Below are 16025 nucleotides of genomic sequence, written 5' to 3' on the forward strand. Positions count from 1 at the left end.
GTTAAGATAAAACTTTGAGGAAGACTATGAACAGTCAGTGTGCGTTAATGCATGAAAGCATATTTACATGTATATGGGCAGTCACTGCATTTTCTTGTATAATGGTAACAGGCGAACTCATCCAGAAATAAGTATGGTCAAACACCACATTGTTCTCACCATCGCAGTGAGCAATCCACATTTGCTCTACAGACAACTGGTGGCATTTAACACCATTTACAAGTCCTAACAATCTAGTTTGTTTCTTTGAGACAGGTACTCGGAGGTTTTCAATAGATTCAATTCCTCAGAGTAATGTGGGAAATTACCTGCCATAGGTAATATCCCAGCACTCGTGTTACACATGGGGTCCCATCAACTTTCGTAAACAGACTTTTCTATATGATGTTATCTACAGCAACTATACCACAGCAATGAAAAACAAAATCTGTTTTGCACTGCTCTGATGTAACAGTTGGGAAATGTATTTTCAGTCACTGCATCAATGTATTCTACAGGATGGTAAGGAACCCACCAATAAAAACTTAAAGACAACCTGTGCTTTGCTATCGTTGTATACTTTTTGTCACTCAGTACCCCTAGGTGAAAAATAACCGTTTATAATACATGGAACTTCTTTTCCTGTATTAAAAAACGGTCTCTAGTTTCTTTATAGTTGCGACATGAGACACACAGAGTCGTCGATTATAAAGAAATGTAGCGAGAACTCAGTTACAATAACTTATTTCAGTTTAGGTCTGACGGAGTAATGCCTGGTGCCATCAGCAGAAGGAGAAAGGCAGGTCGGATTACAGAGAAAAATTAAAGGAGCTGTTTAAATAATGGAAAACAAGACGTTGCTCTGTTCTTCTAGCTGTACATTAACAATAAGAAAGGAGATATTAAAGCCAATATGCATATGTTTGCTCTCTTTGCGTAGTTATAGAAACACCTGAATCTTTCTGCAAGTTTCTACTGCCCCATGGCTGCTGGGCGTTTCCCCCCCCCCCTGCTGGAAATTGCCATTTTAGTGGCACCATGACGAGCTCAGCTCGTCATCAGCACACGACACCCGTGGGTGATGACGAGCTGAGCTCGTCATCAGCATCGAAAGGGTTAAAAGGAAATCTTGGATTACTCTGCTCTTTACATCTTTTAGCAACAGTTTTTTTGATGTGTTTAATTTTGTACTGAATATTGTATTTTCATTCTTTATATATTCAAACAAGTGCTCTCTTTTATATGAAAGAACTACGCACCAAGGATTTAAGGCTTTGAGGTAAAGGTGATGGTGTGAACATGTATTATAAGAAATAATGTACATGACATGGATATTGTAAGTCACCTCGCAGTTCCATAACCTTTTGAAAGAACTCTGCCCTCAGCCTCATTGCTCTATATGGTCATGGCACTCCTCAGTTCTTTGCAATATCCTTACATTATACGACAGGGGGTACTTTATCCCATATATTCACAGTTAGACATCTATAATCCTAGATATCTTGCTTAAAAAGTAAACACATTTTCCCCCATTGTGAAACTTACCATCCACTATAAAGATCTTCATTTGTCTCTTTACATGTTGAGCAGTATGCAACTGATAAAAAGGTGTTTTAACGTACTCGTAACACCATTTTTGACCAAGCTAAGCCTTCATATAGCTCAGTCTTTATCTGGGCACTCTAAATGCAAACAATAACCCTCAAGTCCAGCATTGCTGTATACCAAAAAAGCATCCTCTTCAAGCAAGTTTTAAAAAATATATACAATCCAAAGCCATTTCGTTCTATTATTGGGAACGTTAGACCAGAACCACACTCTCAGTAAACAAATGTCTTAAAGCATCTTATATACATCATTATTGAATATGTAGTACTTTAGTGTTTACTGCACTCTCCTGGATATACCAATCACAACAGAGCTTGTTTACTCTAGTAAAGGAGGTATATCATACCCTTAATGAAGGCCTATATGATAACAAAAATGTGGTATTTCAAGCAAGCCCAGGGCATATTGCCACAATTTGCCTTGTGCTGTCATTCGTAATAATTAAAGCATCGTCCCACTAGGTACTAAGTAAATAATTTCACCAACTGCATGCTTAAAGAGCTAAAGGGGATCAAAAGCTGGTACTATCAAATTTCATCTGGTTCAAATCAAAGGAAATCAAACCTCCAGGTCGCCAGCAACGAGAGGCCGCCTGGTGTCTAGCCTGCAGCCACCTCACTTAGGGTGGACCTTCCAGGCAAAATTCCTGTAGAGCATGGGTACTCAAATATCTTCTCAGGGGCAACATAGTATAGTCTGGAATGTTTTTAAAGGCTGCATCGATGTTGGGTCATCCAGGGAGGGATGGGAGATTATCGGGACAGTTTAAAAATAACACCTTCAAAACTGGGAAATGGGGTATTTAGAAAAAAAACGGATAAATCTATTGTCCCGATTGTCTCATGTTGAAACTAAGGCAATTTTAGGTGGGCCTAATCTAATATAAAGCCATATCTGGCTTCCAAAATCGGAACTCACATGTCTGAATTGGGTCTATTGAAAAAACACCCAGAACCAGAAAACAAAGTTGCTTGGTTATTAAAAATGACAGACAAAAACGAAACTAGGGCAGCTTTTATTTCTTTGCTGCTCTTTCCCAGAGGAAGTCTGTGGGCCACAAGAAGAGGTCTGCCGGGCCGTACTTTGAGTATCGCTGTGGTAGAGTGACCTGCTGACATTTTTCTTGGAGCAAAATCTCACCATCCTGAGGTGGGAATTGTCCACCACAAACAAAGAGAGGAGTGACCTGGTTTTTAAAATGATTTGTAAAGAATGTGAATTCAGAGCAATCTGACTTGTACAGTCTTGAAATCTTCAGCATTAGCCCTCCTGGTGGATTTCTCCAAGGCCTTTGACACGGTCTCCTGGCACTTTCTCGATGCAGTACTTCTGCAGATGGGTCTGGGGGCTACATTTCCGCCGCCCAGGTTTGAGTGAATGGTGCAATACCTGCATCCTTTCCCATCCGGCAGGGTGCGTGCCAGGGCTGCTCACTTGCCCCCCTTCTGTTTGCCCTTTGCGAGAGAGCCTTTTGCTAGTCTTATTTGGTGCGATGCTTGAGTGCCAGGATGGCAGTGTGGGGGTGGGACTGGGGACCGCATATCGTTATATGCTGACATTCTTTTATTTCTCAGAGAACCCCAGATTACGGCACCGCAATGTCTTGAGATTGTTTGTCTATATGCAGAAGCATCAGGACTACAAATTAAGGCTAGAAAATCTAACTTGGTGGAGGTGAGGGGGAATGCTGGGGGACACGATTGGTGCACCGACGTCTCTATTCAGCGGAACTCCTCTAAATATTTGGGGTTTCATGTTGTCCATCTTCCTAACTTGGTATGGGCTCCTAATTTTCAGGGCCTGACCCAGGCTTTTGATCGGGACTTACACCACTGGGTTGTCTTACTCCTCAATCCCAGGCGGCACATCATGCTCTTCAAAATGATAGGCCTCCCCCATTACTTGTATGTCCTTTGGAAGTTTCCCTACCCTTCCCCACATTGATGGTTCCACTCCTTGACCTCCAAACTCGTGAATTTTGTGTGGGCTGGCGTTCTCCTCTGCACGTTAATTGTACCTTTGATGGTGGTCTACCTATGCAATGTAACTGATTTTGATGCCACCTGCTGGGACAAAGGTATTTTATTTTGTGTACAAAGTGTGCTGAATATGTTGATGAATGTACCTGCACTGGGATTTCAATTAAAACAATAAAAATGGTTTATAAAAAACTAACTCTTCATCATTGAGTGTCATTAAAAAAAAACATATTTAAGAGTTAGTTCCACATCTCCTATGAACATTAGAGGCTAGGGGTCTAGGACCAATTACAGTGAAGCCTAGCAAAATCTTGAGCTGCACAACTTGCAAGAGTACTAAGTATTCATGGAATTATTTTAAAAGTGCATTTTGATACTTGCAGGTGAAATGCACCTGTACAGCTACACATTGTATCCAAGTCAGCGAGAGATGTTTGTAAGCTACATGATCCACATGGCCGCTTTAGAACATCTGCACCCAGACAGTAAGCCAGGTAAATAGCCATGAAAGATGAAGGAAGGGGAATCGGAGAAAGGAAAATCAAGAACCAGCCAGAGTGAGTGTGGGTTAGAACTTCAGAAAAAACACTGAAAGGGGCACGTCATCATCTGCAGCGCACTTAGTCATACTATCTTCAGGCTGGAACTATCTAACCTTTATAAGTTCAAGATTGGCAGGTGCTTTGAGACCCTCTGCCACGAAATTTTGTCTTTGAAGGAACACACTTTTAAGTATGAATGCAAGTATTTATGTGGTATTTGTATTGTGCAAATTTAGCTAGAAAGCAGTAAAGACCTTTGCCAATTCCTTGGGAGACCCCTAAGCTTTAGCTAGAGTGATATCAAGATTGGTATTTCCCGTGACTTGGTAACCTCAGAGGTGTGTGCTGGACCACCTAGAGCCTCTCGCTAGGGTGTGATCGAGTACCGTTACCAAGTTATGTGAGCCAGAGACTAGAACATTTACCAACCCAGGATGTGCATCAACAACTAGAGATAATGCTAAGGGTAAGGACTGCATGTGCACCCAGTTACTAACAAGAGACTTGGCAAAAATATATGTTTTGGTAACTAGGGCTTCCAACGTTAATGCTCTATGACACAAGCAAACACAGTAAGTGAATTGTTAGGAATAAGAAATGACAGCAAGTTGGTTCAGAGAGTTAAGCATTCACTGCTAATATATGCTGGAATCTGCGACATCACGGTTACAGTTTACGAAATACTTTATTTTTTTTAAAGTAGGACCTAAGAAACAGATTTTCAGTGCAACAGGGGCAGAACGGGTTAAATCCATGCAACGAGATCAACTTTAATCAGAAACGCCTTGCAATTACAAGCCTTGTTGATTTCTTTATTTAACTGACAGTAAGAAAGAGTCGGAGCGGTAGGTGCTTTTTTTTACAACTTTAGTTTTGCAAATTTCAGTTTCAAACTGGCATAACAAACAATTGTGTAGGCCTGAGAGAATAACAGCTATATACGCAGCACTCGGTTGCAACTGATGGAAGCAGGTGCTTAGAAAATAAGTTTAATGTTTTTACAAATCACATTTAATACTCAAAAGTATCCCTATCCTTGAGTTAATGGACCATATAAGAAAAAAATACACATTGCCAAATCAATCCATAACCCCATTACCTCAGTCATCGCTGCCCACTGACTATGGGGTAATTCCAGGTAAACCAGCTCTTCTTTCTGGCTCTGGGACATGTGCCATCTTCCACAACCTCCCGTGTTTGTCGCTCATGTTAAATGTGCCACATTTTCTCATAACGGGGATCATACTGGATATCAGAGACGTTACTTTCTCCATTGCAAAAATCTGACACATTTTTGGCCCCGAAACCTCAAAGGGGGTGCAAGAAGAGGGTTTTTGCTTCCACCACTGTGCTACCATCAGCCTACCTGCGAATATAAATGTGAAGAAACGGGTCCATAATACAATGTGCAGGGATAAATACTATCCACGTACATGGTTTCCAGCAACACAACCAATGGGTCCACAGGCAACACCACAGCTGTTACATTTTTAATAAGACACATCAATAAGACATACGAAGAGTGCACGGCGGAACACCCCCACAAATATGTACCATCGTGCCCCATGACTGACAGCGCCTCCAACAAAGACCAGCTCTACCACACGACACTCAGGGTCACTGGGGTAAGGTAACAGTGGGTCAACAATTTATGTGTACATATCGAGAACTCGGATGCTCTGAACCAAATTGCGCTCCATTGTCTACCAAAATTTCCAACTCTAAATTCTTGTCCAACAGAAACATGCATCTCTGCTGAGTGGAGGCATCTAACACATTATATACAATTGTGAAATCCTTTTATAGTAGGAGCCTGAGAGAGAAGAATTTTACCTAAATTGAATTAAATCCCTCTCTTCCAGGTCCAGACATGGTTCGACTCTATCCAGTTGAGCACTTGTATCAATCTAAACTAGTCCTAGGGCCTCAAGTGATACTTTGTCTTGTAGAGTTCCATAAATCTTAACAGCCAACCCTCAAACAAGTCCCTGAGCATCTGTGGACTCTGGTTACCCTAACTACCAACATAGCAGACAAAAACAACCTGCCTACTTGTATAAAGGGTGGAATATCTCACCTCGGTATAAAGCGCTGAATCGTCACAATGAAGCAAAGTGATTCAACAGATCAAATGATAAAAAAATCCAATTCAATATCTCTTTCATAAAATATAATGCATTGCTTTTATTCCAAACTCAATATATAATTTTTTAAGTACACGTGTAGGTTAAATACATAACACACAAAGAACAAATACAGAGAATATAGAAACTCGCTCAGGGAGAAATTACACATTGCCCACCAACGAAACACTCCTGCACACTCACGTTTTACCCACCTCACTATCATACCACTAAATGTATTTATACAATAAACACCTATAAAAACAAGACTAAATCATCATAAAGGATTAAAAGGACGAAGATAACAGTGTCTTATCCAATCTATTCATAAGTCATGAGTATCTATCATATAGTCTATACTTCACCGTCAATCTATGCAGTCCAAAACATTAATGAATTTAAATGTACTGGTCCTTGTTCTTCCGTCCTAGGTATGCGCAAACACACGTTTCGGTGAAGACCCAGATATCTGTCACACCTTCTTCAGGGCAAAATGTAGTATAAAAACCAACCAAAAGGGAGGAAAGCGAACTAAGGCGGTTCTCAGCGTGAGGTCAGATAAGGAAGATATCTTAAGAATATCTAGGTTTCATAAATGCAAGGACAATAAGTGCCCAACGTTTTGAATTAAGGTGGGCATATCCTTGAACAGATCAAATACACCTTGGAGGAGGTAGACAGGGGAAACTAGCCAGATTCCATGCTTATTTGTTTGATTCTAATTCTCCAATGAAGAAGGAGCCCTGACTTCAAGATTAGCGCTACAGCTCGAAAGTACATGTCAGCAATTCTAAGAATCTGCTTGTATACCATCAGTGTAGTGTTCTGGTCTACTTGCCAATCTTTTACAAACTCTGACTAATATGGATACACCAATGAGGGCAAGCCTGTGCGTAATCTTGAAACCAAATATTTCCATGTCAAAACTGAAAAGTGATATTGGACAATAAGAGCCCCATAGACTGGGGTCATTAATTCAAATTTAACAACAAGGTAGCGGACAACCTCTTCTTGGTTTCTTCAACATTCCACGAGTTACCAAAGCAATTAAAACACTTCACCTAGGGGAAAAGACATCAGGCCTTAGGGATTCATTATGAGGCATCCTTGAATTGCTATTTTAACCTCTATGAGAGATATAGGAACATACACCTCCATCACCACATCGGGATCGCTCAGAGTTCGTAGGATGCTATGTAGGCATCTTGTTCTGCTCAATCCAGCAAGTGTCCCTAAAATAATTTTAAAAAAACAATCTTCTGAATGTTTGAAGTATTCCGGGTGTAATTACGTGTGGATCGCCTCTCTCATTCAGTATTTTGCAAGCAAGATGCATCACTCTTAATTTGCAGGGTATGAAATGCAAACTTTTCCCCTTTCTCATGATAAAGGTTGCCCACACATGACATCGCCCGGGCCATTTTGTCCATTTATCAAGTGTTCGGACTCTTCCTCTGTGTAAAAAGCGTATGTTTCAGACAAACAGCCTGCTTAACATAGTGATTCTAAAGCTGTTACTCCGCCCCTTTAACTCTACGCTTTTATCCCTAGCCTTCCTCAAGAGGAGTGAAGTATTTGAGATCAGTTCTGCCAGTCCCTGCTTTTGCTGTGTTCAATAAGACTTTGTGGTTCACCTCTCCAGTTTAGTTTACCTCAAAAACAGTGGTAAATAGCATCTTATGCAGCATCTCCAAGAGCCACATCGCTTAAAGCCATTTTATTTAAGTATCACACCTCCAGGTTGCGGAGGTATGCAAGAAAGAATTTCCCATATCAGAACTACAGGAAAGTGGTTTGGGAGTGCCACAGTATTAATGAAGGAGTCCTGTACCATGTCAAAGGGCAATCTAGTTAGCAAAATCAAATCCATCCTTGAGACTGTCCTCTGACTTGACAACAGAATGTATAATCCACTTCGTGCATGCTGGGAAAGTCATATATGGAAGAATCCCAGTTATTCCAACCCCATTTTTACAGCCTCAGGTGAAGTTGCATAGAAGTGCTATCCGGATGGCCTATCAAAGAGTCCATCAAGCACCTTGTTGCAATCCAATCATCGGATGACATACTGTAAGTTAAACAATTTTAAAAAGTGGTGTGTAACAGTTCAGTTTTTATCCTTGTTGAGCACGTACAGAGACAAGATCGAGAAAAGTGTTCCATACATCGCTCCTAAAATCTCAACCCCCCTTCCAACTGTAGGTCTGTATATACTAGGTCTAACACAAACGGAAGGCCTCTTCTCAGTAATATGGATAACTCCTTCTTTATTGTGGGAGCGTGTAAGCCGAACCGACAAGGGCACCAAATAGGAAAGAAATCTTAGCGCATCTTTTCTCAGGAGATGAGATTCCTTAAGGGGAAAAATAATTATTTCTTTAGCATGAAGCAAGCACAGAACACCCAGTCTCTTATTGGGTATATTCAAACCCTGAGTATTTAGCACAACTGTCTTAAGTGTAGACCTACAGCCCTGCTATCGTTGATAAGGGGGACACCTGGGTCGAAAATTCTCAGGTCCTTGCCTCACTTAAACTATGTAGCCACTGATATGCATGAGGAGTGTCTACTGGGATGTTGATAATCCTTGAAACAACTGCAATACTGTTACCGCTGTACATCATTCACAGTAAGACGTCTGTAATACCACCCTAAACTCTGTAGCAAAACACAGTATAAAACATACTATATACAGAAACACACGTTGCACAATTGGGATCGCAAGGTCACATATCAAACATGCCTGAGGTGCTCAACATGGAGTGGACAGCAACCATAGTCCCCAACAAATATGGGTACCAGGTCTGATACCACCAGGACAACCTTTTAGATAGAGTATAAACCGGGACCACTGGAATTATGCGATTGTGCAGCTATTTTCGCATAACTATAGATTTGCCACACAATCCATCATGTGGTGCGTAGCCTGCAGATATGAACAACAAAAATCTTTCTAGCTCAAATGGTTCAATGTCAGTAAAAATGATGCAACCTGTTTCCACGCTCTGGAAGACCCATTGTAAAGGTTGACTGGCCACCTTTATGTATCTTATTGCTACATTTGGGTGCTAAACTGGTACTTATGAGGTACAACTAATGCCCAGACACTTTTCACAAGCATACAAATGACAAAATAACGCATACTATAAAAAGAAATGTGCTGCATGATTGACCTTTTCTTGTCGCATAAATTGACCCTCCCCTGCTGCATAATTCCAGTGGTCCCTAGTATAACAAATACATTTGTCTTGCATAAAAAGAAGAGAAAGGGATTGAACTAAAGCCTGATTAAGTTACGTGAAGATACAGTAAACTACAACTTCTGTTACCTGATGCCCTTTTTAAAAATAGTTTTTCATATATCACGAACAATAAGTGTATGGGCACCACATTAATACATCAGCAGATTGTTATCTAAACAGTACAGTTCTGATATATTATACCTCCTGGTAAATTATTTAAAATTGAAATAAGAGTTCAGAAAGTAGCATAACTTCCTGAAGGGTCCGTAAGCAGCAAGACTTAAATAAATGAAAGGGGCCGCACACTGAGACCTATCTAAAGCGAATCTTGACCGTTAGTACAGTGCTGAGCATCAAGTTGTCCAAAGTGGCTGATCATGTTTGAACTCCTCTCTCCTTCGCGTCCTACTTGCTGCACATTCAAACTCTGTTAATATTTTGTTTCTTCCGTTCTCCTGATCAATTAGGTCATTGAGACTGAAATAAACACGGCGGGTGCAGTTCGAGTAAGCCTTGAACCTGGTAAGCATATGGTGACTGCAGCACACCCAGTGCTTTGAAAACCTGACGTGTAGGCACAGAGAAAGTGGTGCACTGATTCCCCTCTGATAATCTCTGGTAGGTGCTGGATTCACCGGTACAGGCATACAGAAGCATCCTAGGTGCCACCTGGCAGGCAGAGTGGACTGTGGGCGGGACGCAGCCAAAAGGGAAATTTAGTTAAACTGAGGTTTATACAGTGCAAATCATGCCAGTCAGTGCACTGTACATATTTGCAAACCCATTAAAGCCAATATGTACAAGTAGATACCAAATCAATTACAGTAGCATCAGAATATCGGACTACTTGCCATCATGAGTAATCGTTAAGTAAAGATCCTTACCCCCTTAGTTTTTCCCTGTCGTTCTGACTGCATTTATAAAGAGTGTGCAAGTACTACTAAGTGTTCCTTGCTGAGTCGAAGGTGTTCTCCTTTGCTGAGGTTACAAGAAGTTTCCTACAGGGTTGAATAGGGACCTTCCTACGAGGTGAATGGGATTTGTTTCTGACTGAACGCTATCTGTCGTCCCCTACCGGAGGCATACAGCCTGATCCTATTTGTGATCATGCGATTTGTGACGTTGAGACTGCAGAAACATGTTTCTGAACTTCATGGTGAATTTATTGTCCTAGAGATCAGGATCATGCCTCTCTGTCCCACATAATATACTCCACTGCTCTTTTAGTACCTAGGTTCGAACCTCGTTTATGGTTGGGTATTAGTGTTTTACTTATTTATGTTTTTGTAGCACAAAGAATTGGATAATTGTCTACATTCCTGGCTGGCGAATTTAAGACGGTTTCTATGCATTGTGTTTTGCAATGTGGTATGTGCTATAAAAGTAGTGAAACCTGAAACCTCTTCACAGACATTGTATTTGGTGTTTGTGTAAAGACTGCAATGCATGCTGAAATGCAACAACATCTGGCAACGTTGAATTCCAAAATAATAACCTGGCACCGCTAGGCTACCTAGGAGAAAATGCCAAGCCCACCTGAAAGAGCCTTCATTCGTTTTCGAGTATGTTAATAAGGCACTTTAAAAGTCTGCGAGAGCTACCCTTTCATGTAGTCTTATCAGACGGGTACGTGTCTACAGCATCTGCAGGGGTCAGAGAATGCACGGGCAACGCGGGGGCCTGCCTACACTGCTCGTGTATGCATTTATTTTTTGTATAACATATTACAAGTACATCGTTTTTTAAAAAGATTTTATTTGAAACAAACGTGACAAATTTAAATACCCCCTTATACGGATTTCGACCATCTTAAAAGCTAGTATATGGAAAATACCGCATCTCGACCAAGAGACAAAACACGGCAAATGTCAAGTAAACATATCCCAGATCCATTATCAGTAAAGTGCCACAGCAGAGAGATAGGGTGCAATACACAAGCTGGCCTGAGTTGGAAAACAAACATGGCTCATTGGCGTGAATGTTAAAAAGTAAGAAGGGGAGGAGCAGAAGTAGTTGCCTTCAATGTTCACTTAACAAGCATTTACAAAGTCAAGAGAACTGGAATTTTAGTAAGTGAAAATGCTTCCTTAACATCTGGAAAGTTTGTGCGTGTGGTTCAGCAGTTGGGTGAGTGAATTAATCAACGGTTGGAAGAATGGGTGGGTGAGTGCGTGTATGGATAAATGAGAGGACTGATGAATGGGACTTGTTTGAAATGTCTTTGTAGCCTGGGAGTGTGGTTTGCTATCAAAATAGTAAGGTGCAAGCGGTCTCTCTCCTTCCATTGTGAAGTATTATTACAAACCATCATATAAACTTTTACTTGCATACAACTGTCAGCACATGAGAATGGAGGCCAACACCTAGTCAAAAATTGCTACCGTGATGCAAAACTGAAAACCATCAGGCTAAGGCAGGTTTCTCCAACGAGATACTAGTGAGCAACGGGTAGCTCTCCAGCTATATGCAAGTAGTTCTCCTGTATGGATCCCAGAATACTACATTTGAAACGTCTGCTAGGTTGAATTAACATATGTACACCGAAAATAAAATGTGTGTATTTGAGACGCAATTGTGTGTATTTTCAGTACTCATAAGCTGGTGTTTGGAGAAAAATTGTTGAAATGTTAAAATGTAATTTTATATTTGATTGATAAATTATGTGGCATTGGCAGACGCATTACTAATAGTATTACCTTGATGGAGGGGCAGTGCAGCTTTGGTTGTTATGTATTATCCATGGCAAGGAATTCCAATTTGACAAAGCCTTATTTACATTACTTCTGGCAACACTCCTTTTGCACGAAGGTGATCACTGCTAGTAATCTTACATAGAGAACCCAATAAGGCAATCTTTTCTGATGTTGTCCCTAGTACAACACTTCATAGTAGCTCAGGGTGATTTTCATTGAACTGATGGAGCGGACTTTCCGATTTATTTGTAAAAAGTTCGTGGCAAATGAAACTCGTGATTTTTATTTTTACTAATGTGTGTTGCATGATATATATATGTTTACTTATTCAACCTAGAGTAATATGCACCTCCACGAACACGCGGGAATAACCATTTGTGCTCTTGTTATGTTTGTCGTTTTGCTTTTAATAATATACTCACTTTGTCTTTTGTTTGTCATTTATTATTTGCAGCTGTTTTTTAAATAATAGCATGTGCATTCTTTAAATGTGCTTTTGTTTATGTATTGTCGTCCCACGTGTATGTGTTTGTTTATTTGTTTGTAATGCAACATTAGGTAACTTAGCTAATGGGTTAATCTTAGTGGGAAAAGGGTGGGTAACAGAATAATTGTCATTTCTTAAATTAATTATGGTCTTGTGTTTCTTTGCATACTAGACACCCTCATTGCATTGCATTCTATGCGAAATGGCTTGAAGCCTACTTCTAAAAGGGATATCTGAAGCCTGACCAGAGTGAGCCTCGCACAGCTTCGCAGAAAATAAAAAATATATATTTCTACATTTATTCTTGGAGAGTGATTTGCAAACAAAGGCTGTGTGGAAGCTTAGGGCATTTGGTTCAATTTGTTCCTTGGTCAAGGCCGTTCTTGTCGTTCGGCAGCGGAAAGGCAAAAACTATGAGCGGACTAAGGAAGCTCATACTTTCGTTAAATGTTGCTTTCTTCGGGTGTCATACTCTTGAACAATAGTACTCTTGAAAAGTGACTTTGGCTATGTGAGCAACGGATGATGACCGCATCGTATGACACCCGGCAACCAATGGGATTCAGTCCTGCACATATATTTGTATTCTTTTAGTTAGTTTTAGATAGGAAAATACTATAAAAATTGCCCCCTTGCTAAGAGCACTGTTCGATCGATCCTGTGCTCCAGAGACGCTGCCAGTTTTCCCTTTCACGTAAGATCTTTATTATTTTTGCTTACTTACAGGTCTCATCTTTAGCTAAGTTAGGGAAATAGACTATGAAGAAATAAATAAATAACTGTTTGAGTTTTTCTCATGCTGAATGTTGGTTCATTGAATATTCATGACCTTTTCGTGCCTTTAATTAATGTTTGAAAATAAAAATTGCTAATAAAAAAGTTTGAGCTTTCTTTATGAAATAAAATTAATAAAATAGATTTTGAAATGACAAGCTGGTCTTGATCGTTTCTTGGTGTTACCATTAGTTAATACATTGCTTTTATATGTGACTTAATTAATGAATGTGTTAAATTAAAATAATTAGGTCATATGATTCAGTAGGTCAAAATACAGTTATCTGCTAAATATGGGCCTAGTGATAGATTTGTGAATAATGGTGAGTATCCTTGTGTAGACATCATATATGACACTAAATTTCTTTGGACCCGCTGGATCAGAACAAAAGTAGCTCTTATTACAGGAAAGGTTAGAGATCCCTGGGTTGAGGATACCAGGGCAAAAATAATGCAAGGCGTTGGAACAAACAAGCTAAGGATGCCCACAATATGCCAAGAATTATCATCAATAAAACAAGGCTAGAAGTACTCTTCAATAGTCAACAGGCAGAAAATGAACTAAGAAAGCAGGGACTAGTTGAAGATGTTTGTAGCACGGGTGCCAGGTCGGGTGGTATTTAGCACCAAAAGAGGTCGGTGGCATTTAGCACCAAAAGATGCCACAGAGGGTACTATGTAGCCACAATCCGGTAAGCTCTCCACGGACAAAACACATGAAGGGGACAGTGGGCGTGTTGCTGGCTTCACCACATGTGCCTTGATGCATAGGTGCTTCAAAAGAGGGGGTGGAGATGAGATAGTGTCTCCAGAGGACGAATCCTTAGCTATGCAGTACTTGCCCCATCCAATTTAAGCTCATAGAACTGCTCCCCCAATGTAATGCCTATGTCGGTAAAGAGGAAACACTCCATACAATATGATTGATAGTTGGAATCAACCAATGACTGAAGGTCTGATGAATCTGGGTTAATCAAAATGTGCTTTGGCGGTGGATAGATGCACAGCTAGGTTGTGTATTATGTATAGTTCCTTAATGGTTTGAAAAGTTTTAATGGATTTTTGAAGGTGCTCCACAAGGTGGCGCCAGGGGTCCGATGGCGTCGAATTTACATGCAAAGTTGTGGACCTAGAGGATCTCTAGGGACATCCCTTGATGGGCACACTCACTTATTTATCTTTCTGACAGAGAAAAAGATTTCCATTCATCCGGTTTATTATTCATTGAATCAATTTATTGGTTGTAACCATAATTATAATGAAATTATGGTTACAACCAATAAATTGATTCAATGAATAATAAACCGGATGAATGGAAATCTTAATCAAAATGTGAACAGCAAAATAACCATTGATTGCAGCCGAGTGGTATATGCGAGATTTGTAGCCACGAGGAAGAACGCCGGTGCAGTGGGAGAAACCAGGCAGTGCAGGGGAAGAACCGGGGGGCAACTTTGTAGAAGAGGCGGCCAGGATGGAGTGGCGGCTGACCGTGGAATTGCAGACGAGCGATCCCGTAATTACTCACTGTCATCTGCGGTCTTCTCGCTAGAGAGGCGAGAGCGGCTCGGACTCTTGGGCTCCTAGTGGAAACTTATGCCAGGAGTTTCAGAGCTGCGGGGGAGGCGTGAGTCGCATAGTCACACGGCTCACAGCTGTGTGACTATGGTGAGACGCGGCCGCGCTGCCGGCCTGGTTCGGGACTGCTGTACTGGGGGGACTGCGGAGGCGCTGAGGTCCCGAGAGCTTCTGGGGCTGCACCATGTCCCCATCGCCCCTGCTGCAGGAATCCAGGGATAATACGGATTAAGACACTACAGGTCAGAGATCCGCGCCTGACTTTAAAATGGCAGCCAAAATACTAGGCGGAGCCGGTACCCGGTGGAGCTGTCCTAAGCAGCTATAGAGGAGTCAGGCTTTGGCTCACCCCCTAGGCCTTCACCTACCCAGCCGGACATCTGATACTGTTTTACTCACCACCCGTTGAGTTTTCTTCCCTCCCCCGCATCTCATGTTTTGTTTTTCTTTTATGTCTTTGAAACCTGTAATAGATGTAATTTTGTAACCTGTAACGCTCTGATCCTTATGTAAAGCGCTCTAATTCCTCCGGTCAAGCCAGAGCTAAATAAAACGTCTAAGATAGATAAATAAATAAACCAAGGGATGTTGCCCCTTCATCATTATAGATCATTATTCACTAATAGCATTATTAATTTCCCGAATACCAAACTATGTTGTGTATGACTTTTAGCAGATTAACAAAGGTAATAAAGAAACGTTATTATCGGAGATGGACTATTTAGTTATGGTTGAATGATTCAGACCATAGGAAAATCACAATTTAACTTTTCGTTCACCAAAAATATTGGGTCAGTTTGACAAACAGGCACAATATATACTGTGGAGAAAACTGGTTGAAATCTCTTGGGTTCGCCTTCGATACATATTTCTTCGAATAACACATTGCTAAGACTACCACAATAGTTTCTTTCCACTCCCCCCTCCTCAGAAAAATACATGTACAGAAGAAGCAGTGGTACTCGTTACAGGGCACAGCAAAAGTCCATGCACTGTGGACAGTGCACAAAGAACACTGAC

General features: G+C 40.9%; 2 protein-coding genes across 2 annotated transcripts in view; one reads left to right on the forward strand and one right to left on the reverse strand.

The window, feature by feature from the left end:
* LOC147690246 (uncharacterized) overlaps positions 1-6074 on the forward strand; it is a 46089-nt gene extending 40015 nt beyond the window's left edge. The window contains exons 5-6 of the mRNA XM_086937293.1: positions 3950-4060; positions 5971-6074. Of these exons, the coding sequence (XP_086793419.1) occupies positions 3950-4060; positions 5971-6074 (215 nt within the window). The remainder of the gene's footprint in view (positions 1-3949; positions 4061-5970) is intronic.
* The window catches only part of PPP1R13B (protein phosphatase 1 regulatory subunit 13B), a 427185-nt gene that overhangs the window by 400177 nt on the left and 10983 nt on the right, over positions 1-16025 (reverse strand). The gene's annotated exons all lie outside the window — the stretch shown is intronic.

This window comes from Lissotriton vulgaris, chromosome 9 (assembly GCF_964263255.1).
Source record: "Lissotriton vulgaris chromosome 9, aLisVul1.2, whole genome shotgun sequence".
NCBI lineage: Eukaryota > Metazoa > Chordata > Amphibia > Caudata > Salamandridae > Lissotriton > Lissotriton vulgaris.